Source organism: Drosophila albomicans, unplaced genomic scaffold (genome assembly GCF_009650485.2).
Source record: "Drosophila albomicans strain 15112-1751.03 unplaced genomic scaffold, ASM965048v2 ctg37_pilon, whole genome shotgun sequence".
Lineage (NCBI taxonomy): Eukaryota > Metazoa > Arthropoda > Insecta > Diptera > Drosophilidae > Drosophila > Drosophila albomicans.
This window is the reverse complement of record NW_026263666.1, coordinates 148,143-172,465: the sequence shown is the minus strand read 5'-3', so window position 1 is coordinate 172,465 and position 24,323 is coordinate 148,143. Positions and strand designations below refer to the sequence as shown.

At 33.3% G+C, this 24,323-nt stretch overlaps 1 protein-coding gene and 2 long non-coding RNA genes across 19 annotated transcripts in view; all 3 read right to left on the bottom strand.

Moving 5' to 3' along the window:
- Positions 1-1,954: 1,954 nt before the first annotated feature.
- On the bottom strand, positions 1,955-6,154 carry LOC117573135 (uncharacterized). Of its 5 annotated transcripts, none has more exons than XR_007955639.1 (11): positions 5,917-6,143; positions 5,699-5,857; positions 5,517-5,627; positions 4,043-5,091; positions 3,882-3,959; positions 3,755-3,819; positions 3,606-3,649; positions 2,822-3,542; positions 2,638-2,773; positions 2,367-2,572; positions 1,962-2,281 (listed from the first exon to the last, which is right to left on the bottom strand). It is a non-coding gene; the product is annotated as an uncharacterized LOC117573135 (long non-coding RNA). The 5 variants fall into 5 exon arrangements; XR_004572642.2 differs by having other exon boundaries at positions 1,964-2,281; positions 4,043-4,166; positions 5,917-6,137; XR_004572641.2 differs by having other exon boundaries at positions 1,955-2,281; positions 4,043-5,627; positions 5,687-5,857; positions 5,917-6,154.
- Positions 6,155-7,480: 1,326 nt separating this feature from the next.
- LOC127566340 (uncharacterized) lies at positions 7,481-11,894 on the bottom strand. Of its 2 annotated transcripts, none has more exons than XR_007955640.1 (3): positions 11,030-11,894; positions 10,788-10,958; positions 7,481-10,705 (listed from the first exon to the last, which is right to left on the bottom strand). It is a non-coding gene; the product is annotated as an uncharacterized LOC127566340 (long non-coding RNA). The 2 variants fall into 2 exon arrangements; XR_007955641.1 differs by having other exon boundaries at positions 10,788-10,912.
- Positions 11,895-14,633: 2,739 nt separating this feature from the next.
- The window catches only part of LOC117573248 (protein pangolin, isoforms A/H/I/S), a 41,479-nt gene continuing 31,789 nt past the window's right edge, over positions 14,634-24,323 (bottom strand). For 7 of the 12 annotated variants that reach the window (XM_034256311.2, XM_034256312.2, XM_052008363.1 and 4 more), the window contains one exon: positions 14,634-17,292. In XM_034256311.2, coding sequence (XP_034112202.1) covers positions 16,008-17,292 — 1,285 coding nt within the window. In that variant the 3' untranslated portion in view covers positions 14,634-16,007. Of the gene's footprint in view, positions 17,293-18,638; positions 19,140-24,323 lie in introns of those variants that run through there. The other 5 variants (XR_004572691.2, XR_007955642.1, XR_004572689.2 and 2 more) reach the window with 3 other exon arrangements.

Genomic DNA, 24,323 nt, shown 5'->3' with positions numbered 1-24,323 from the left:
GCTTTATAAGATCCAATTGTACCTAAACCTAGCTTATAAGAAGCAGCAATTACTCTAAAACTATATTTGTTTAGGAACATTGTTCCTTAACCCTAGCAACGTAAAGTCAATTCCAGCAGGCAACATGTACCTGTAAACATTATCCCTAAGGCTAACAAATTGTTAAAGTTGCTATAAGAGTAATAGAACAATAAAGATCACCATCAGTTGATTCTGACTGGCGGGACATTACCATCAAAAAAAAAAAAAGGAGAAATGCTCAGTTTCACCAAATAAAATTTAAAAAAAGCAGTGTCTTCAAAAGTGAAAAACTCCCTCAATACAGTGAACCTTGACCTAATGTCGTCCAACGTGAGTGTAGTCTCTTTATATGACTCCCGCCCGCTGATCCACTCCTATCCTGACATGGATGTGCCCAGCTCTGACGACGAAATCCTCCAGAAACCAGGGTCAAACACCGGAAAATCTCGCACCCAAATTGACAAGTGCCATCATTAAAGGCATACTCATTCAACACCAACAACAACCTGACGCCAACGCTCAATCAGTCCAGCAACAAAACATAACCAACATGGCCAATATTGCCAACTCCTCCGCAACATACAAATACAACCAACCAGACAGCCAACACAGAAAAGCAACAACAAAAACTAACCAACATGGCGGCTCCAGTCGACAACTCCGTTGGCAACATTAAGCTAGATAATAACAAAAACAACCATCACGCAGCCACTTCCAATCCACAACTACAAAAACAGACGCCAAGTCTCGCGCCATTACCAGCACATACACCAACACAACCCAACAACCCTACGAAGCGCAGCTTAATGCATACCATTGCAAACATGCAAGTGACGGAACCCAAACTACCAACTTAAGTCATCCCTTTGATTGAGGACTGGCTCTTAGACAGCAGAAGCAACGCCGGCCCGCAAACAGCAAACAGACACCATCCAAGCGCAAACGCGTCGAACTTGTCTCCAGCGATGACCCAATTAGCCTGTTTGAGTTAATAAAAACACCAGCATTTAAAAGCGAAGTAGCAAAATCTATAATGCAAGCAAGAAGAGATTCCCAAACACTGACTGAACAAGTTCACAAATCAGCCATATAACTTGTTTGAAGTTGAAATCGAGCCCAAATCAGATGGGTCCCACTTAAAGATCCTGCAGCTTCAAGATCTGGGTCTCCAGCTTGTAAAAGTTGAAAGGCAGGCAAAGCCAAATGATCCTGCTCAATGCCACCGATGGCAAGCTTTTGGTCATACCAAAAACTACTACCACATGCCAGAAGAGAAGAGACGAAGCCTCCAAGTGTGCTAACTGTAAGGGCAACCACATCAGCAGCTACAAAGGCTGCCCATCGTACAAGGACACCAGGAACAAATTGCTCATCTCCCGTCAGATGCACCACGCCAAAACGCACAACCTCCATAACCAACATCAGTACACACAGCAGCACCAACAGGCAGCGCGCCAACACAAGATGCCTTCGCCTCCAGCCCCAGGGGGTCAGCCAACAAGTTCGATGCAAGCTACTGCGTCGGCTCCAGCAGCCAACGACAGGCCATCGTACAGTCAGGTTCTCCGCAGCCCTGTGCTCGAGACCGCGCCCCTGTCTCCTGCACCTGGACGGCTCAACAGGCATCAGCAGCCAGTTCAGCACCACCTGCAAAAAAACACAATCAGTAACGTGAAGATACTACCAGCCAATAAAACTCAACAGCCCTTTGAACTACAGCAGCATCAGCAGTATCAGCATCGACGTCAACTGGCAGATGAGCAGACCCAAAGGAGATCCCCACAGCAACAAAGCAGCAAGCAGCCATACGAAGTCTCAAACGGCGAACTACTTCTGGCCCTCCAAAGATCGGTCGAGATATCGACGCTTCTGGAGGAAAAGGTGAACAAATTATAAAAGACTGTTTATACTGTTCTCATGACACTTATACGTGAAAAACACGGCAGCCCCACAAATTAAACAATAATACTACTCGTGCCAATGACATAGACTTTAATGTTTAATACATCCACTAACAATATTATAAATAGAAACAAACCAGTCGCTAATATTCATAAACCTAACCGCAACTGTGCCCCTTTCAACAAACTAAACATAGCCTATATTTTGAATATCCTTCAGTGCTGGGCTGGGGCGGGTGGTGAGTGGTGTGTGGTGTGTCTGCTTGGATCCCGTACAGAATTGCTACTGCATACTGCACTTACACCTGAAAGCAAAAAACCAATTCCCTACGCCTTTACAGAACCGCTGTTTCGACTACCTGCAAAACATAAGAACAATATATTAACATCTAATGTATTTAAAATTAATAATTAAAAGGCTAAAAAAAAAACTCATTCACTTACCCTGTGTCTGCACTTACTGCACGCTCCCTCGTTCCCTGAGTGGTCACAATTTATCAATTTCTAGTCATTCTTCTCATTTATTTACTTAAATAATTTACAAGTGCTTTCAATCAGTTGCATTGACAAGCCCACACGCCGGTCGCCAATTATTATAGCGTTTTGTCCAGCGTTTTGTCCACTCACTGCTCGTTTACTCAACATGATATCTGCAAAACGAATAAATAAATACATTAACTAACTTGCCATATAACTACAATACTCTCGTACTTACCCTACGCCTCCTCTGGCCCACCGCTCCAACATACCACGTGCAAATAAAAGAACACAATGAATAAACAAAGAACACAATACAATATTAATATTAATATCTAAACTTCAATTTATAAAATTTCCAAATCACTGCGACACTGCAATTAAAACATGTTTAAACATAAACAAAAAATTCTACTACATACCTTGCGTATGTGACAGTGCAGTCCAATCATTGTCTCGTTAATAACGATTGTTGATAATATATCAAAATATCAATATATCGATATTTTTTTCTAAAAATGATATATTTATATCGTGATATTTTTTTGCCCAAATATCGAAATCACGATATTTTTTTTGATATTTTTTTGATATTTTTTCCTTGGTCACTCAAAATTCAAAGCGTCGATTGAAACTTTCAATTTAAACTTAAATTAATAATTGAAATTCGACAGAAGAATAAAGATAAAAATGAATGTTAAATCAAATTACACAAATATAACAGGCGGCACCGCGAAGTGCATTCATTGTGAGAAAACAATTAAAACCAGCGGTAATTCATCGAATTTGTCGTCCCACTTGCGCAATAAGCGATGCTAGGAGCCGAATGACGGACATACACATAAAACAAAGAGTGTTTTTAAAATCTTTAAATTCTGCCAATTGGGCTTGATGTTCAATTTAGATACATATAAGACATGTTGATTAAAAATATAATTAAAATATGTAAGTTTATAAAACTTGTATTCTTTTTATTATCCAGGAAAAAACATTTTTATTAAAAAAAATCAAAAATATCAAATATATCGATATTTTTTGGTGATATTTAGAAATATTATTATCATATTATTTGATAAAAAAAATATCATCGATACGATATTTTTAAAAATTTTCGACAACCCTAGTCGTTATACAGCATATAATCTGCAAAACGAATAAATAGATTAAATAGCTTGCTATACAATACAATAATACACTTGTACTTACCTAACTCCTCCTCGGGTCAACTGTTCGAACTTCGAACACACCATCTGCAAAATAAAGAACTCAATGAACAAATAAAAACGACATAATACAATAATAATAGTAATCTTTACATCATCAATTTAATTAACTCAAAAATGAATTCGACTTACCCTGAGCCTGCGCTCGTTGCATGCTCTTCGGACCCCCGAGTCGCCTAACCAATGGGCCCATGTGCCTGTCCATTCATAAATAGATTTAAAAACGCGTATTAACTTATTAAAAATTCTCGTTTCCTACCTCTTGCCCTGCGTCAGCACTCGCTACGCGCCGCACGCGGCCCAGCCACTGCCTCACTCGCACTCACACTGCTCACTTCTTGCAAAACAAAAAAGGAAAAAACAGATAAAATTAACTAATAAATTACAATATTAACAATTAAACGAGGTTGAGAATCTCACCTTGTTACGTTTTGGATATCGTTTGTGCCAGCAATGTTAGGGGGGGTTATCGATATATCCCGAGGCGATATATCGGAGATAGGAAATGGCAACTCCAGGGGGGGAAATTTGAAAATTGCTCCTCCTGTTAAATAGGAGTTCAAAAAGGAATGTCAACTTTTTTCACGGGAGGTTACAACGTGGATTTTTCTGAGTCGAGGAGTTGATTTTGGATCGAGGTTGGAGACGGTCGGCCGGAAGATCGTGCTGAACGATCTTGCCTGTCTTTTCTCGTGGGAGTTGTGTCACGAGGTTGATTCTTGATCGAGGTTGGTGTCGGTCCATCAAAGAAATAGAAAAACGGCTGTTCGGGAGTTGAATTCTGATGAAGTGGTGAGACGAGAGTTTGGTTACGTGCAGGAAACAGATTGTGAAATCGTGGCAGAGTAAATCAACAAGTGCAAATTGCCAGCAGACGAAGCGGCAGTAAAAAAAACTACTAATCCAAGAAGTGCAGTTGATAAATTGACGTTGGTCAGTTGCCTAAGCATTTTATTGCACAACCAACAAAAACAACAACAACAGAAGCAGCAACGACTTGCAGCATCGCGTGGCTCTATTGCAGCTGCACTCATTGCCAACAACATTAATAATAACAACAATAACGTTGCAAACAAGAAGAAGATCGCCAGACACGAGGATTTAACAGCGGCGGCGGCAACAACAACAACGTCAACTCCAGCAGAGAGCAGCGGCAGCTACAACCAGAGCAACAGCAACAACAGCCGGAGCAACGGCGAGCAACACCAGCAGCCACAATAACCGCTGGATAACCGCAGGCAACCGTCGCCGGGAGAAGGCACACGGGCTTTGACGACGGGAGTAACGCCAACGGCGTGGGACAGCGAGCGGCAGACGACACCGCCAACGCCGAGCCGGGAGCAGAGATTCAACTGGTGAGTCAGTGCCAGGCCCGTGCTCGTTCTGGTCTCTAGTGCGACACGCCCCTATACCCGCATTACCGGTGGCGACGATTGCTCGATCGAGCTCGAGTTGTCATCGAGCATAAACTGTTAGAAGATATAAATGAAAAGAGTAGAAAAATAACAAAATGAAAGAATTATAAACTGCAAAGTGAAATAAAGTAAAGTAAATTAAAGTTCGAAATATGAAAGCTAATTAAAGTAGAGTACAAATTTAAATTAAAGTAGATCAATGTTTTGCTGTAAAACGACAGAGTAGGTGTTGGACAAGAAATCATTCAGATCAACATTCGCATCTGCGGAGGAATAGATATATGCACATTTATAAAGATATACACATATATGCATTAAAGTATCGCCTATCGCCCCTTCACCAAACCTTAAGAGTTCTTAGGCAGGTCAAGGTAGACATTTAAGCGAGTCAAACATAAATACATTTATATACATACATACACCCAAATATGCGTACATATTAAAACATAAATGCACATATTTTCCTTGATCTTACATACCATATATAAATCGTCCCTACTCCGTTGTTATTTCTTTGTTGTTCTTCTTTGTTTTGTTGGCTGATTTTGTTTCGAATCCTGTTCCGTGTAGCGGTAATGAAATTCGAATATCTGTAAATAAAAATAAATTAATTAAATGTTAGTTATTAAGAAAGACTCATGAATTATACAATAGTAATTACGATGAACATGGTTGTGTAAGTTTCTCAGCATGGAGGGGAGGGGAACTCCACAGCACTACGCCGGATGAGGAGCGGCCACTGATGGTGGCCAACGCAAGGTAGATGGCGCCGATGTGGCCATCTCAGGCAGGGTGGGTACGCCGGGGTCCAGCTGTGGCCCTATTCAAACACAAATGGATCAGTGAGTTGTATATTATTGTTATTTTCTTCGTACTTACCGTCGTCAATAGTTTGTTTTGGATTTCCTTTTGTTTTTGCGCAATTTTCAATTGCGCGGCAGCTGTTTTGTTTTTCTGTTAGTGATGCGTTTCTTCTCTTATAAACAGCTGTTAATATCGGTGAAATTATCGATTGTGCGGACTGCGGGCCAGGGATGGAACTCCACCTGAGTACCGATGAGCCAGCCGGCGCGGCCCCAGGGAAGACAACCAGTCCGTAACAACCTACTTACTCTGTGCCTTTGATTACATTTTTCATAGTGTTGGGTTGCTCATGAGTGAGTGAACAAAAAAGAGTTGTTCACTCAACTGAGCGAGCGAACATGTTCCTTCCTTTTTGTTCTTTTTTGTTCACTTGCTCATTTTTGCTCACTTGCTCATTTGTGTTCACTTGCTCATTTTTGCTCACTTGTTCACTTGCTCCCTTGCTCATTTGTGCTTAGTTACTCTTCTTCGCGCATTTTGTTCCCATTCAATAAGTACAGAAGGATTTCATTTAACTATTTTTAAATGCCCAATGAAGGAAGCAAAAGTAATGCGACAAATTAAAATGCAGAGATATCGGTTAGTTTGAAAATTAAATATGTAACATAATCTATTTTTGAAAAGTCGTTGAGATGCAGTGCTTATTGGATTGGTAATGCACTGAACAACCAGTGAGCAACTGAACATCTGAGCTATGAGCAACTGAGCAATGAACAGTGAGCAAGTGAGCAATATGAGTGAGTTGACTCTTTTGAAAAAAAAGAACAAGTGAACATGTTCACCTAAAAGAGCAGTATTTACACAACACTAATTTTTCATCAATTTTGCTCCATGTGCCAACCTCCAATTCTTATCGATAACTACACAGCACAGAACTGCAAGCGTATCTTTTAGCTTTTTTCACTGTCATTGCAGTGAAAACAGGCTATTCCACTAAATTCTAAAAATAAATAAAATAAATTTAAAATAAAAATACACTACACAAAACAGCCACAAATCATTTTTACTACAGGCTCCAGTGACATCCGCCAATTAAAAAATATTAAACTTCTCTATCGATAACTACACAGCACAGAACTGCAAGCGTATCTTTTAGCTTTTTTCCACTACCATTGCAGTGAAAACAGGCTATTCCACTAAATTCTAAAAATAAATAAAATAAATTTAAAATAAAAATACACTACTCAAAACAGCCACAAAATCATTTTTACTACTGGCTCCAGTGACATCCGCCAATTAAAAAATATTAAACTTCTCTATCGATAACTACACAGCACAGAACTGCAAGCGTATCTTTTAGCTTTTTTCCACCACCATTGCAGTGAAAACAGGCTATTCCACTAAATTCTAAAAATAAATAAAATAAATTTAAAATAAAAATACACTACTCAAAACAGCCACAAAATCATTTTTACTACTGGCTCCAGTGACATCCGCTAATTAAAAAATATTAAACTTCTCTATCGATTACTTTAACGCGCGTACCTCATAGCTTACTTCCACTGACGCTGCCGTGGAAACAGACTACCACAGGCACAAAATAATATTTGTTACAGGGACTAGTGCCAACTGCCAATTAAATAAACCAAAATCAAATGTATCACACTTTTATTCTCCCATACCACCAACATAATAAAACAACTTTACACCATTTAACTTCGGCACACTTTCTATCGATAACTTTAACGCGCAAATTTAAATAAATCAAATTAAATTATATCCCCCCACCCTAACACTGACTACACATGCAGTCTCGTTTACCATACTATTTAACTGTCAAATTGCCCACAGAATTAATTACACTGACAAAAGTTAGCGGCAGAGTTGCAATATTTTTATTAGAACTAAAAATGTAAGACATATTAAACATGTACATAAATATAAAAATAAAAAAAAGAGAGAAAAAAAAATTATAATAAAACTTGTAAAACTAAATTTAGATTAATTATATATTACTAAGTCTAGTCAAACACACTTTAATGCCTAATCTAAATCTGATCTGTCCAATACTTAAATCTAAACTGTAGCTATATAAGATCCAATTGTACCTAAACCGAGCTTACAAGAAGCACCAATTACTCTAAAACTATATTGTTTAGGAACATTGCTTCTTATCCCTAGCAACGTAACGGACAACATTTATAGCCTATTTCCACCGCACGGTTTTCTTTGGTTTTTTCACGTTCAGGCCGAATGTTACGTTCGCCCCATGTAAAAACCCATAAGAAAAAAAAGTCGGTTTTTCTACGTTCGCGAGCTACGTAGAAATAGCGAACGCATTTTTTGGGTAATTATGCGATATTTTGATCGATATGACAACGAAAAAGAGCTCACCACTAAACAAACAGCTGACATTTAAGTGCGCCAAGGTATGAAATTAGAAAAATAAAATTTTATTTTTCTTTTTAAAGCAAATTGTTTATATTTTAGATGAGCCAAAAAACTCGCAAGCCGTCAATATCGTGGAGGGGCATCCACGAGGCTATGTTGTTCGAGTTATGGGAGGAGAAATGTAGTGCCTTTTTTGGCCAATCCACAAAGGCGCTCCACAAGGGTGCCAAATTCCTCCCAATTAATTCGAAAATTATCTTCAAAAAATGATTCGTTGTTTCTAGGAACATCGCGCTCCCAAAAACACCCATGCCGTTCCTAAAAAATAAAAATATTTATGTAAATATTACATTGCTGCCAGCAATTCTACTTACATAGGCCCAAACTGATGGCGATTTCTTCAATAGTGGCAATGGCCTATACTCGGTTAATTTATCAACCATTTCGTCAAAATCCTCATCAATATCTTGTAAATTAAGAAAATTGTCCATTTTCAAATGCGCTTGCTGATTTTTGAAATGTTCGCCAACTCGTGTTTACATTTGAACAGCTGATATTTCAGAGCGGCCATATTGAGAAATTTACCGTTGCCCATATTTTTCGGTTCGTGCAGATGGAAACCCCGAAACGGAACTTTAAAAAACGTAGAAAAACTGAGTGAGGTGGAAATAGGCTATTAAACATGTACATAAATATAAAAATAAAAAAGAGAGAAAAATAACAGTAATAAAATTGTAACACTAAATTTAGATTAATTATAAATTACTAAGTCTTATTAAACCCACCTTAACGCCTAATCTAAATTTGATACTCGTGTCCAATATTTAAATCAAAACTGTAGCTTCATAAGATCCAATTGTACCTAAACCTAGCCTATAAGAAACAGCAATTACTCTAAAACTAAAACTTGCTTAGGAACATTATTCCTTAACCCTAGCAACGTAACGGACAACATTTATCTAGCTTAAACTAAATGTTAACGTAAAGTCAATTCCAGCAGGCAACATGTACCTGTAAACATTATCCCTAAGGCCTAAATATTGTTAAAGTTGCTATAAGAGTAATAGAACAATAAAGATCACCATCAGTTGCTTCTGACTGGCGGGACATTACCGTCTGAAATCGGCAACATTGATTTTTTGTGCTCATTTTGTATGGGGCTGGAGCTGAGGTTATCGTACTTTTCCTGAAATATCTCAAAAACAACCTAGAATAAATTTGTGATTTTTTGAGGGTATATTTATAAAACAATACTCTATAACTTGTCATAAGCCGATTTGGTAGACAACTCGTCAAAGCCGAGATATTGGCAAAAATGTTGCAACCCCAATTTTTCATTCACGATTTTAGTGCATAAATACTGCATGCAATTTGACGAACATGGATTTAATAGAAAGATAATTTAATTTTCTATTGTTTTGCATTTAAACTTTTTTAATTTAAGATTAAATATCACGTAAAAAGACGAAAATAAAAAGTTTATATGTGACGCTAAAGTTACGGAGCTATCTTGACGCACATAATTCCAACTGCCACTAATAGACTATTTCCACTGCACTCAGTTATTTTTTAAGTTTTTCAAAGTCCCGTTTTGGGGTTTCCATTGGCACGAACCGAAAAATATGGGCAACGGTAAATTTCTCAATATGTCCGCTCTGCTGTTTAAATGTAAACACGAGTAAATTGCAAGATTTTGATGAGGATTTTAACAAAGTGTAGGAAGTTTGGGCCTATGTAAGTAGAATTGCTGGCAGCAATGTAATATTTACATAAATACATTTACTTTTTAGCAACGGCATGGGTGTTTTTGGGAGCGCGATATTTCTGGAAACAGCGAATTTTTTTTTAAAGATAATTTTCAATTTAATAGGGTGGAGTTTGGCATCCTTGTGGATTGGCCAAAAAATACACTACATTTCTCCTCCCATAACTCGAACAACAAAGCCTCGTGGATGCCAGTTCTGAGCGCTAGTTCGTTGCTGGTGAAATAAGCGCTTACCAGGAGCCACTCACTACTTACAAAGTGGCGTCTAGCCATGCGTTTCTTAATTTCCGTTTTTGTATGAAATGTCCGCAAATAGGGTCAATCGCCACCGCCTCGATTACCACGAACTAGTGAAATAGTGCAACATATTAGGGTCAGTAAAATAAGTGCTTACATTAGACCCCATGGAACGGCCGGTAAAATAAGTGCTTACATGGGACCCCATGGAACGGCCGGTAAAATAAGTGCTTACATGGGACCCCATTGAAGGGTCAGTAAAATAAGTGCTTACATCGGACCCCATTGAGGAGTCGGCCATTATAAATTAAAAAAAAAATTTACAATTACAATTTCAGTTTTTGTTTAATTTTATTTTTTCTTTATTTTAATAATAATACTTTTATTACTTTAAGGCACCTTGAGTTTTAAAATATCGTTTTTTTTTTTGGAGCTGCAAGGCCTTTCTCAACTGGTCCTCAGTTATTGAATCTGGAAATAAAAAGGATTCAAAAAGTTTTAATAGATTGAAGTGGATAATGATTATTAAATAATTATCTTTTAAAATACTCACCGATCATAACACCAAAGAAATTGTCTTCTTTTTTTAGGGCTGCAAACGCCTGTCATTATTTCCATAACGTAGATTTTCTGTCATAATTTCCAATTCCACTTCTTTAGCCACATTGTAGTTTTCCACTGTAAAACTATACATTATTCTAACTGCTTGTCGTACTTTTATTATCTGTTTATTTAATATTTTACACATTAAACATATAATACATGCATTTACATATAATTTTTTAAGTAACTCACCTAATAATTGATCGATTGATCCGCTTTGCACTTCTCTACTCAAATGCTTGCAAAATTTCGTCAGCCAGCAAACACAGCTGCGTTTGAGCAAAAGAGTAGCACAAAATAAAACAAAGACGCGTAAACAAACAGCGATGTAAAGCGTAATCGAAGTTTTGTCTTTAATCTTGTGTATGCTTTTTCCACAAAATAACAAAAACAAAAGCAATGCTTGCCGTTATTTTGTACTTATGCTTTAATGCGCATATATTTATTAACTAGGTGGTTCGACGTTCGATTACTATAGGGTTAATCTAGTAAGTACCCATGTAGTGATCGACGAGGTAAGCACTTATATAGGGCCAATCGCAAACTCGAGTCGACTCGGTGGTTCGACGTTCGATTACTATAGGGTCACTTTAGTAAGTACCCATGTAGTGATCGGCGAGGTAAGCACTTACCCAGGGCAATCGACACCTCCAGAACTGCAGGGACTCCACTCCACTCCAAAAAAGATTTGCTTTAAAAAGCAAAATAAAATTTTATTTTTCTAATTTCATACCTTGGCGCACTTAAATGTCAGCTGTTTGTTTAGTGGTGAGCTCTTTTTCGTTGTCATATCGATCAAAATATCGCATAATTACCCAAAAAGTGCGTTCGCTATTTCTACGTAGCTCGCGAACGTAGAAAAACCGACTTTTTTTCTTATGGGTTTTTACATGGGGCGAACGTAACATTCGACCTGAACGGAAAAACCGAGGTGTTGGGTGCTGTGGAAATAGGGTATTATAATGTTTACCAAACTCCCTAAAAAATATACTGTCAGCTGCTATCTTAGCATCACACTCACTATAGATAACACACGCAATAAATCTTCAATTCAAATTCAAACACACCATCCGCTCCCGTAACCATTAAAAACAATAATTTAAACTAAAATAAAAAAGAAAAAGAAAGGGAAAGGAAAAGAAAGAAAATGTAAATAAATATAATTAAATTAAATTAATTAAAAACAAATCTGTTTTTGCTACGCATCTCTACTTTCACTGCTTGTCCCTAAACATTAAGCCATAACTATTGTAAAATTACTAATTACTATAAAAATATCACTCTAAAAAAAAACTTCCTCAACACATATCTAAAATTCGAACACCCTTAATTCTAAGCGAAACTTAAGCAATTTAATTCTCCACACCAATGAATTTAAAACTGTATCAAAACTTATTCTAAACAATGTACCTGGCCGTTAACCGTTAATGGTTCTATGCCATGCACTCTTGTTTAATTTCCCTTAGTCATAAGTATTGTATAAGTTGGTCAGGTCAGCACCCAATAAAACTTTTGTCTTGTGCCGGCTGTCGGATCAATCTCCCCTTTGTATATTTAAAATCATTGAAAATTTGTGCTTTATATTCATTTCAATTTTTAATATGTTGTTCGGTCATTATGTATAATTAGTTACGTGATTGTTGAATTTTTTATTTTACTTTATAATATAAATATCTATTTATGATAAGTATATTTTATATAACATTTTATATGTAAATATTTATAACTTATATATATATACATAATATATATATATATATATATATATATAGGTAAAGTTACAAATGCACATACATATACATATAGATAGGTTCATGTTATATTTAACTGTTTAATAATAAATCTCTACTTACAGTTAGACCTATTAAAATTAAATGGAACAATTAACCAATCAGTTTTGTTATTGACTAAGATTATTTTTTAGAAATATAATAATTTAAGTTTGTTTGTAGTTTTACTCATTTTGCGTGCATAAGAGTTACAAAATTAAATATTGTAATAGTTTAAATATATGCAAATTATGACTTTTGGCTACATGGTGACAAATATTTATTTTTTCTTTGCATCAATAGTTTGGTTTTAACAAATAAACAAATAAATAAAAGCAAATTGCTGGATTTACTATAAAGTATTTTGATTCAGGTTCTTTTTTGTAAGTTTTTTTATCTCTTCAATTTAATAGTCATGAAATATTTTTAAATCAGAATCGGACAAAAAATACGTATATATTTTCAAATAAATGTAAACTAAAAATATTCATGAATTAAAGAGTATATATACATGTATATATGGGTAATTCTCTGGTAAATGTCGCGTGCGATCTTTACAATGACAAAAAAAAATATAAGCTAAAATAATTTTAAAAATTAGTGAAGGTTATTCTTAAAGCTTTCGATTAGCTATATTTTTAGAGCTAAGATTGATTTTAGAAACTTGTTCTGTTTTATGATAAAATATATAAATTCGTTCATTTTTTGGTGTTGCGTACGAATTTGTTAATTTTTGAAATTATCAGAACCGAAAACAAAACAGAAAGAAAATTCCAAAACCATTTTTAGCTCTAATTAAAGTACTAATCTAGAGCAATAAGAGTAACCTTTTCTTATTTTTAAAATTGTTTCAGGATATATGTTTTTTGTTGTTCACTGAAAAGTTGGTCGCACGCGACATTACGCGAATTATAATCCATATATGTGAATATAAAGCCCCTCTTACGTATTTGTAAAATGGTGTACTAGTTACTTTTTTCATTAGCTTAACTTAAAGTTAATGGTAATTCAATAAATAAATCAAAAAATATTGCAGTCAGAGATATAATTGCTTAGACATAAATAAAAACACAGAAAAATTGGAAGCATTGGAAGTAAATCTAAAATTGTAACTTTTGATTAGATTACATTTCATTAGAACTATGTTTAAGTATGCGATGTAACATACGTATTTTCATGATGTAAATATTTTGCGCATAAAGTCATAATTTAATTGTCAGAAAATGTATTAATTTATTTGCACAACTAATTATCAATGTGTGATAAGTTTTGCAAATATTATAATCTAGATACTTGCACTGTAAGTTTTAATGTCTGAATGTATCTGTTCTTAAAATATACATTTTTCACTTATAAAATAGTTTTAAATATAAATAATATGCAATTATACATTTGTTTGTTTATATGTATTCACGTTGTGTATGCATTTGTATGTACCCTTATAAATATATACTATTTCATTAACAGTCTTTATTTTTATACATATGTATACACGTATACTTATGATTGGCAATGACTATAATTATGAATGTTATTTCTAAAATATAATATTAAAATATGTACATAACATACATATTTACAATATACAATATAATGTTGTTTTTTATATCTAAGTTAATTTTGAATTTATTTTCATCGCCCACTGTTTTTACATTTTTAAAGCTTAATATTTAATTAATCATCAATTTATGCCTTTATGTGTACTAAAAAATACATTCATACTTGAAAATTCGATAAAAACAAATAATTAACAATTTAATTGAAGTTCTCATTTATTCGGATTGTTCAGGTATGTTGCTTGCTTGATAAATCGACGAAAACCTCATTTATAGATAAGTTTTTAAATTTTGTGTTAAGTAGCCCAATTAAAAAGTTGGTGAAACGAGATAAAATTATTCAATTACTAGCGAGCTGAGCCTGCAGCTTTACCTGCGTTGAGTTTTGATATATACATATGTGTATGTATGTAAATAAATTTCATTTTAGCTGCTTAAAAACTGCGTATAGAAATATTATTAAAACTAACATTTAAAAAATATTATTGTGTTCGTTTTTATTCGATGAGCTTTTATTGTGTGAAAATTGTAGACTCACGATACGACTTCTTGCTGCATATATGTACATAAGAGCAGTAACGAGTATAAACGCGATATTTCAATTTGAATGTGACTTATGTTTTTAAGGCATGTGCATTCCCAGACTAAACAAAAACACTGACCAGAACCCAAATCTTCAAGTTAAACGAAATACACATCTGCAGCAAAGTTTGTATGCTTATCGTGTCTATCAAACACGCACCCACCATAGAATTTACTTTAGACTACCGATTCACCATTCACCAGGTAGATCAAAGAACTTTAAATATCCACATATTTTAACATAATTGTACAGTTAAATCAGTCGTAAATATGCTGTATATGTAAATATGCTGTATATATATATATATATATATATAATATTAGAATATATATACATATATCTGTATATATTTAGATTTGTATTATGTTTTTATCAATTTTTGTTTTTTTTTTTTTGTAAATATTCTCCTATCATATAATGATACAATGCCAATTTATCTACAGACATAAAAATGGAAATTATTAAATTGTAATAGTCGCTATCAGGTCAATGGTCAATAAATTCGTACGTTTTACTTTATAAATGTGTGTGTATGAACCTACAAACTGCTGCCACTGAGTATATACAATATACGATCACGTATGTTCGCAAAGGTATAAATAATATACATATCTACATTGTGTACATTTGTGTATCTATAAATTCATACACATTCTTAAGTAAATGTAAAACTTTATATCATATTTTATTATTTTTCTCATGATCTACTTGGCTGTACAAGTAGAGTAAAATGCCGCAAAATTCTATTACAATTGAAACGAAAAAATATCAAAATTATTCCCAAAATGATAGTCATACAAATTTTTAACCTTATCGAACTCAAATTTTAGTAAGTTGTTAATAACGAAAACTCTTACCTAAGGCAATTTTGTATTATACATTATAAAATTACACCACAAAATCCAAATATCAATTTGAGATGCTCTTGTATGATGTAACCTTATTTCGTGAACTCGGAATATATCTGCAATCCTTGTTATGGGAGACGACTAGTGTACACTACAATATAGAATTAATCAATTAATGATTAATATATATATTTTGGTACACATGATACTCATAATTATGATGACAGTAATTTCTTGTTTTTTGGCACTTTTTTAATAATGGCCGCAATTTAAATAGTATATTATTTTAATGGCAATAGTGAGAAAATGGCAAATAACGCTTCTTATTGCACGTTTATTGTGGGTGATTGTTGTTGTTTTTGTTGAAATACATTGATATTTATATGTTGAAACATCAATTAAATCACAAAACTGCTATGAGACGCTAATGGCTCCAGTATCCGAGGTACTGCTTGTCGCAGCAGCATTGCCAGATGCTGTGGATGGAGTATCAGATGTATTGCGACGTTTTATAGTCAAGGTGGGGGTATCAATTGGAAGTGGAAGTACAGCTGTTTGGAGTCCGATTCCAATCCCGTTGACAGTACTGTTGCTGGTTGCTGCGAGATGATTACTTAATTGCTGCTGAAAGTGCTGTGTAAAACTGCTGTTGAATAGCGAATGATGAGGATGCGCTGCGTGAGGATTCATATACGGACTATGGCGAAGTGATGCTATCGATGCTGCTGCCGATTGAGAATCGTAATTAGCCACGTCATTTAACACAATATTGTGATCGTCTCGTCTCTTTGTCAGTTGATTGATGCTCAAAGGATTGTTAATGTCGTGCGGATTAGCACCAATTGGATTGCGATGTAATGACGATGAAGTTGTTGGTAAGGGAGTTAACGATGTTGAGCTTGAGGTTACTACCTTACTGCCTGACGTCGTTGCGTTAACAGGCGCGTTATAAGTGTTAAATCCATTCGTTGCCAAAGAGGTAGAGAGGCTGTGGCTTTTACTTAAGCTGATGCTGGTATCCGTGCACGAGCTCGTGTTAAAATGATAGACGTTTGATTGAAAGATTTTTTCCGTAGACAGACTTAAGCCCATACCTAAATGACTGAAACGAGTGCCAAGCATCGTGGCCCTTTCATTAGCTGATGCTGATGTTGTCGTCGGTGCTATACTGGTTCCCATTCCGTTTCCGAGTCCCGACGACGAGGTCGCTGACGATGAGGCACTTGAGGTATTTGGCGTGTTAATTATGATACTTGTTGAAACGCTACTCGACGATCCACATCCTTTCGTTTGCTGAGTATTCGTAGCAGTCGACTGCTCAGCATTGACTGCAAGTGAAAGCATACTAACTGTAGCCAGCGTCTGCGGTGTTGCCGGACTAGTTAACATATTCATATTCAGAGGACTGGCAAGGCTCGTCGTCGTTGAGCTTTGTAAGCTCGACAAGCCACTCAGGCATCCCGGACTTGACATTGACTGATTTGTTGACTCTTCTGTATCCTCAGTATCTACCATTTTATTGGTTTCCGCCTCATCGCCGCTTCCCCCACTGGCACCAGCTAGATCAGCGTCATCATCGTCGTCCTCGTCCTCATCGCTCAGTTGACTCATGTTGCCAATATCATCCATACAACTACCGTCATCCTGCCTCCCGCTTCCGTTCAACGCCTCCATGTATCTGATGCACTTCTTTTTACGCCTAAGTAAATAAAAAAAAAATATTAGCAACATTTATTAATTGAATCATGCACAACCTAAATACCAAAATACATAAGCATTCCGTAATATAGTACATGATTATAATTTGTATAAATCATGCACAGGGTGCAAGGACCCATCACTACAAAGTAACAAATATCATATATGTAAAACAATAATTTTTTAAATACATATTGACCGTGCAAACTAAATCAAAAAAAAAAAATTCTTTAAATTCTTCTATCTTATGCATATGTAAAAATTATTTATGCCGATTACATATCATGGGTATTTTTTATGAAGAAGAACAAATAGAAATATCTTTCATTTAATAGCACAATAATTAAAATTAAATCCGCTAAATGATTCTTGAGACAACATTCAATTGGTAGTGATTAGTTTTATTGTAAAATTAACCTAACGGTGTAAATATATAAAAATTTCATATCAATAACGTGCTTACTGAGAGTTAAGACTCTTTAAAATGTTTCAATGATAAAAAAAGGTACAGGATTATGAACAGATAAAGCAAAGGAAACAATAAACGGAATGCAGAAGAGTAACAAAAACAAATTGTTGAACACGATTGGAACAACTCAATTAGATAGAAAGCTATTCATAAAACAATAAATATGTAACTGTAAGTAAAATATTAATTAAAACTCAATTTCATATTGACTTTATGTTGTCTATTGCAATTCAAGACTTCATTATTATGTTATCGAGAAATAAAGCAATATATTGACGCAATATTTACAATATACATATTTAAATATGGTTTTTGTAAAACTAAAGATGGTCACATATTCAAATCAAAAAGCAAACAGCAACAACAACAACAATAAGAACATTAATAAATAGCTCTTACAAAATAGCTATCATGGTATAAATATCTCAATTTTTAAATGTATTTAAATTTAAAAACATGTCCAAATTTTTAATTCAGAATAAATATAATATGTTTCCTTTTATATGTACAGTTTAAGTATGCACATACATATATAGAAATGTAGACTTTTAAGAGATATTTCCTAAGTTAGTTTGTTTTTATGCCACATTAGCAAAATTGTCAGTAACAAATTAACTTTAAAAGAAATATTGAAAAATATTGGATTTTTTAAATTTCCACAATTATAAGTCAATTGGTCATTGGTCATTGCCCAAAAAATTGCAAATTCTTTTTTAAAGATATTATCTTTAATACAAAAATAAAAATGTTAGTGAAAAGTATGCTAATATGGGGTAAGCTATTTATTGAAAGAGCTATTTTCTTGTTATTATTTGAAAATATTATTTGATAGCAAATTGGTATACACTGACTTAAATATGTAATTGTAATTTATTTACTGATTTTTTGCAGAGCAGAAGCTCGAAGGTCGAGTGTACCAAGCAGTTCAGTTTTAATTGATGTTATCCTGGAATTTGCCTGCTCATTTCAACGTCATCATATCCAATCTTTACAAGTTGACGTAAGTTGGAGGTGCTTGGGGGGATAACTGTTGAATACTTGCTGTGGTCGCAACTATTCCACCTCCATTGTTACTACTACCAAGAATGGAACCAATAACGGTCTGCTGTGCATGTTGTGTGTTTCCATTAATAGTAGATATTGTTGATCCATTTCCATTGCTATTGGCCAGTATTTGTAAGTGTGTTTGTGCTAGCGATGAAGATGTTGATGAGGACGAAGAGCTCGACGAGGAGTTTGGTAACATCACTGTGCCTCCTACACCAACTATGCCGGTCGTAAGCATGCCGACACTTATGCTATTAACACCTGAGCCCCCGACAATGCCGCTAGCGTTGTTGTTGGACACTGATGAAATGGCGCCCAAGCTCATACTTGGACTGAGGGAAAATCGCAAGTGGGCAATATACATTTTATAGGATAATTTAATAGTCCAATATATATATTTGGTATAGCATTAGAAAAAAACGATAATACTTAAAATTATCCTTTGGTATTGTAATCTCAAATATAGAAACATTGTCTGTGAGTATGTGTGCGGGACCTATTAAATCTAAATAAATGCTATCATAAATGCCTACAACCTGAAGATTTTAAAACGCCATTAATAGCCAAACCTAAGCTGTTTATTGTTTATACCTGAGCCCCCATTATGCCACTAACGTTGTTGTTGTTAACTGGTAAGGCCAAAGCTCATACTTGGAATGAAGTAAAACCCCAAGTTTGCAATATAAATTTTGGGCTCAGAATCATTTAATAGTCTAATAAATATTAAATATAGCATAAGCAAAAATAAAAAATCGACGGGAGCACGGGAGTAGTGCCCAATCATTGTTAATAACTCGAATAGGAATGTCCGAAGTCAGAACATATTAAAAACATCCATAATTAATGTGTGACAGCCCAACATTAAGAAAATACGTTTAGAGTTACTCTATATTATAGACTCTATTGAACTCTTGAACTAAAAACTCAAAAAATAACAGTAATAATAAGATATTACTAATTGTGTTGTAATCAACCTAAAGATTAATATTACATTTTAAATTTTAATCATACTCGATTTGTACAGATAAATGTGTTGTCTGTGTATACCGCCTACTCAAAGAAGGAAGGTAACAGCAACTCACTAGCCATTAATATAAAAAAGATGAGAAACTTCAATCACGTTTATTCGAATTTGAAACAATTACTACCATGAGAAGTAACTGAGTAAAAAAGCGACTTTGTCGTCAAAATTCATTAAAAGCTTTTTGCAATGATTTGTTGTATAGCTTTGCTGATTGTTCGCTCCAACCGCATGTCAACAAATGAAAACTTAAATAACAATAATTTAAAATTTTAAATCTTAACTTTTCACTCTAAGTTTGTAACAATTTCAAATATTCTTAAAATGTTCCCAGCATCACGTCATTGAATTGAAATTTTCAACTTTAAATAGTGCGTATAAATTTAAAAAATTGTCAAAAATGGTTAGCGGCCATCGCACAATCATTCATTTTGTGACTTTCGTATTTGTTTAAAATAAGTATTGTGATACATTGTGTATACATTTATAATTGAAAAATATGAACTTCATTTTAAACAGTTTGTATATCAAAATCGTAAGAAAAACAGCATTGTATTTATCGAAATTTGTCATAAAGTTGCATACAAGAAACCTGGTTTTATATCAGATATTGATATTAATTTGATGTTAAATTTTATAACCTATAGTTCGATTCGCTTTAGATTTGACCATCCGCTATCAATGTCAAATATAAAATCCAATGTATTATCCCTCTTTATCAATGTACAATTAATACATATTGTCGAATATTACAACACTTGTTATAGTTGCACGCTGTTCAAATTGGCTTTAGATATTTGCAAAACCCACCTCCACAGGAAATAAAATAAAATTTGAATAGCAAGTGGAATTTTAAAGCTAGCGTCACGATTCTTTGTACAAACAATAATAATAACAGATGGGTCAGAAAAAATCTTACAAGTAATTTTATAAATAATTTTATATTACAAAAAACGGCTGCAACTGTCAGGTCATAATTGCTTTGGTAAATAATCATGAATATTTTATATTCTATGTATTCTGTATTCCGCTACCCATAGGGTAGAAGAGTATTATAACTTTTTGCCGACAGGAAATGTATGTAACAGGCAGAAGGAGCCATCTCCTACCCTATAAAGTATATTTATTCTTGATCAGCGTCAACAGCCGAGACGATCTAGCCATGTCCGTGTGTCCGTCTGTATATCTGTCCGTCTGTCCGTATGAAACACTAGATCTCAGAGACTATAAGAGATAGAGCTATAATTTTTCGACAGCATTTGTTATGTTTGCACACAGATCAAGTTTGTTTCAAATTGTTGCCACGCCCACTTCCGCCCCCGCAAATCGAAAAATCGAATAAACATCGAATAAAATTTTAAAGCTAGCTTTGGTATATATGATTCCTGAAAATTTGGTTGCAATCAGATAAAAATTGTGGAAGTTATTAAAGAAATACTTTTGGATGGGCAAAAACGCCTACTTACTAGGGGTCTTAGTTGCTTTGGCTGATAATCTGATATATTGTGTGGTCTATGATATATTTTGATCGATATACCAAATATACAATTTGGTATGTTCTGAGAATAATACCGCAAAATATATTGCTTTTATTCAAAATAGGTAGCGGGTATCGCACAGTCGAGCACATTCGACTGTAGCTTTCTTACATGTTTAAATATTGTACTGTATCGATATATATATATATATATATATATATATATATATATATATATATATATATATATATATATGGGTAATTCTCTGAAAGATATCGCGTGCGACCATTTTTACAGTGAACAAATAAAACATAACCTGAAACAATTTTAAAATAAGAAAAGGTTATTTTTAAAGCTCTAGATTAGTACTTTAATTAGAGCTAAGAATGGTTTTTTTTCTGTTTGTTTTCTGTTTTGTTTTTTATAATTGCAAAAATTATTAAATTCGTATGAAAAACCAAAAAATTAACGAATTTATATATTTTTATCGTAAAACAGAACAAGTCCCTAAAATCAATCTGAGCTCTAAAAATAGTGCTAGCTCAAAGCTTTAAGAATAACCTTCACTTATTTTTAAAATTGTTTTAGTTTATTTTTTTTCACTGTAAAGATGGTTGCACGCGACATTCGTCATAGAATTACTCATATATAAAATATCCTTTGGTTTTATTTCTACTATTTTTATTATTTTTGCGGTATATTAACTCGGTAGAATTTATAATTTATACCACAATATTTTGCTTTTATTCAAAATGGGTAGCGGGCATATGAAAGTTGAGCACACTTCAATGTAGCTTTTTTACTTATTTTAATATTTTTCGTTGTGAGATATATGGGTATTGATTATTTTAACTATAATACAGCTGTTCCATTAGTTTGCTTTCATAGGGCAGCAGATATCTTTCAGACGAGCACAATCGATTGAATCTATTTAAAATGTTAGTATGCCTACGCATAAGAGATATTATTTTTTTTTAAGAAAACCCAGAATTTATCCACAAGTGCATGAAAAACCTTCAAATCAATCGCTGATCCTTAGAGCTTGATTTTTATACTTTATACTTCATTATGGAAAATATTTCACATTGACGAACTTATATTATTGCTTGTTGTTGTTTAAAGTTTGGTGTATGGTGGACATTTTTTAGTCGTGACAATTTTCTATTTATTTCTCATGCCCGCAAATTCTCAAAATTGTCCCCGAAATATGTTTAACGTAATTTCAACTAATGAAATGTTTGTAATGTAATTGCATTTATAAGCGAGATTACCATTAGATAAATTTAAGGAAGTCGAGAGGTTTACATACAATGCAAAATCATAATGATCGCCGTATCATATGGTAATTGGGGAAGAGCATATGCATTGTGTTCTAGATTTGATAGTGATTTTGAAAAATAAGAATTATGGGAGGTCTGGAACTATTTACGAAATTAAGAATAGCACCACTTTTTAAAATTTGTTTTGTTTATAAATATCTAATAATAAAATAAGATGGAAAGTCTTTCAAAGAGCATTGGTATCATATATTTAGTCGTTTATTTTAATTTTTTTAGCGGGAAAATTGACGAATAAAATAATAGCATAACTTGGAATATTATCGTGAAAATAAATTTCGAAACTTGCGCTAGTCGTACGTACTTTCCTTAATTTTCTCGCTAAAACCATTTAAAAATAAGCAAAGTAGTAAACCAAATATAAAAAATTATGCCATTTTTCATTTTAATAACTGAATATCAACTGTTCATCAATGAACTTAGTAATTTTGATGACATATGTATATAGCACCTATTGACAACATGCAAAAAAATATTCATTTGTATATGTCTATGTATATGCAGATGTAGATGTAGATGTAGATGTAGATGTAGATGTAGATGTAGATGTATGTATATGTATATGTATATGTATATGTATATGTATATGTATATGTATATGTATATGTATATGTATATGTATATGTATATGTATATGTATATGTATATGTATATGTATATGTATATGTATATGTATATGTATATGTATATGTATATGTATATGTATATGTATATGTATATGTATATGTATATGTATATGTATATGTATATGTATATGTATATGTATATGTATATGTATATGTATATGTATATGTATATGTATATGTATATGTATATGTATATGTATATGTATATGTATATGTATATGTATATGTATATGTATATGTATATGTATATGTATATGTATATGTATGTATGTATGTATGTATGTATGTATATGTATATGTATATGTATATGTATGTATGTATGTATGTATGTATATGTATATGTATATGTATATGTATATGTATATGTATATGTATATGTATATGTATATGTATATGTATATGTATATGTATATGTATATGTATATGTATATGTATATGTATATGTATATGTATATGTATATGTATATGTATATGTATATGTATATGTATATGTATATGTATATGTATATGTATATGTATATGTATATGTATATGTATATGTATATGTATATGTATATGTATATGTATATGTATATGTATATGTATATGTATATGTATATGTATATGTATATGTATATGTATATGTATATGTATATGTATATGTATATGTATATGTATATGTATATGTATATGTATATGTATATGTATATGTATATGTATATGTATATGTATATGTATATGTATATGTATATGTATATGTATATGTATATGTATATGTATATGTATATGTATATGTATATGTATATGTATATGTATATGTATATGTATATGTATATGTATATGTATATGTATATGTATATGTATATGTATATTTATATGTCTATGTATGCAAATGAATATGCATGTATTCATTTGAATGTTCTAATTTATATGAGTGCAGGTTTGAAAAATTAGGAATACGTGAAAATTTCATTCATTGGCCTTATGTTATTAAACTATTATCATCACTAATTACTGAAACTTTAATGAAATCCTACATTCAAAAATACATTGACAGGTACATCGGACTCTTCT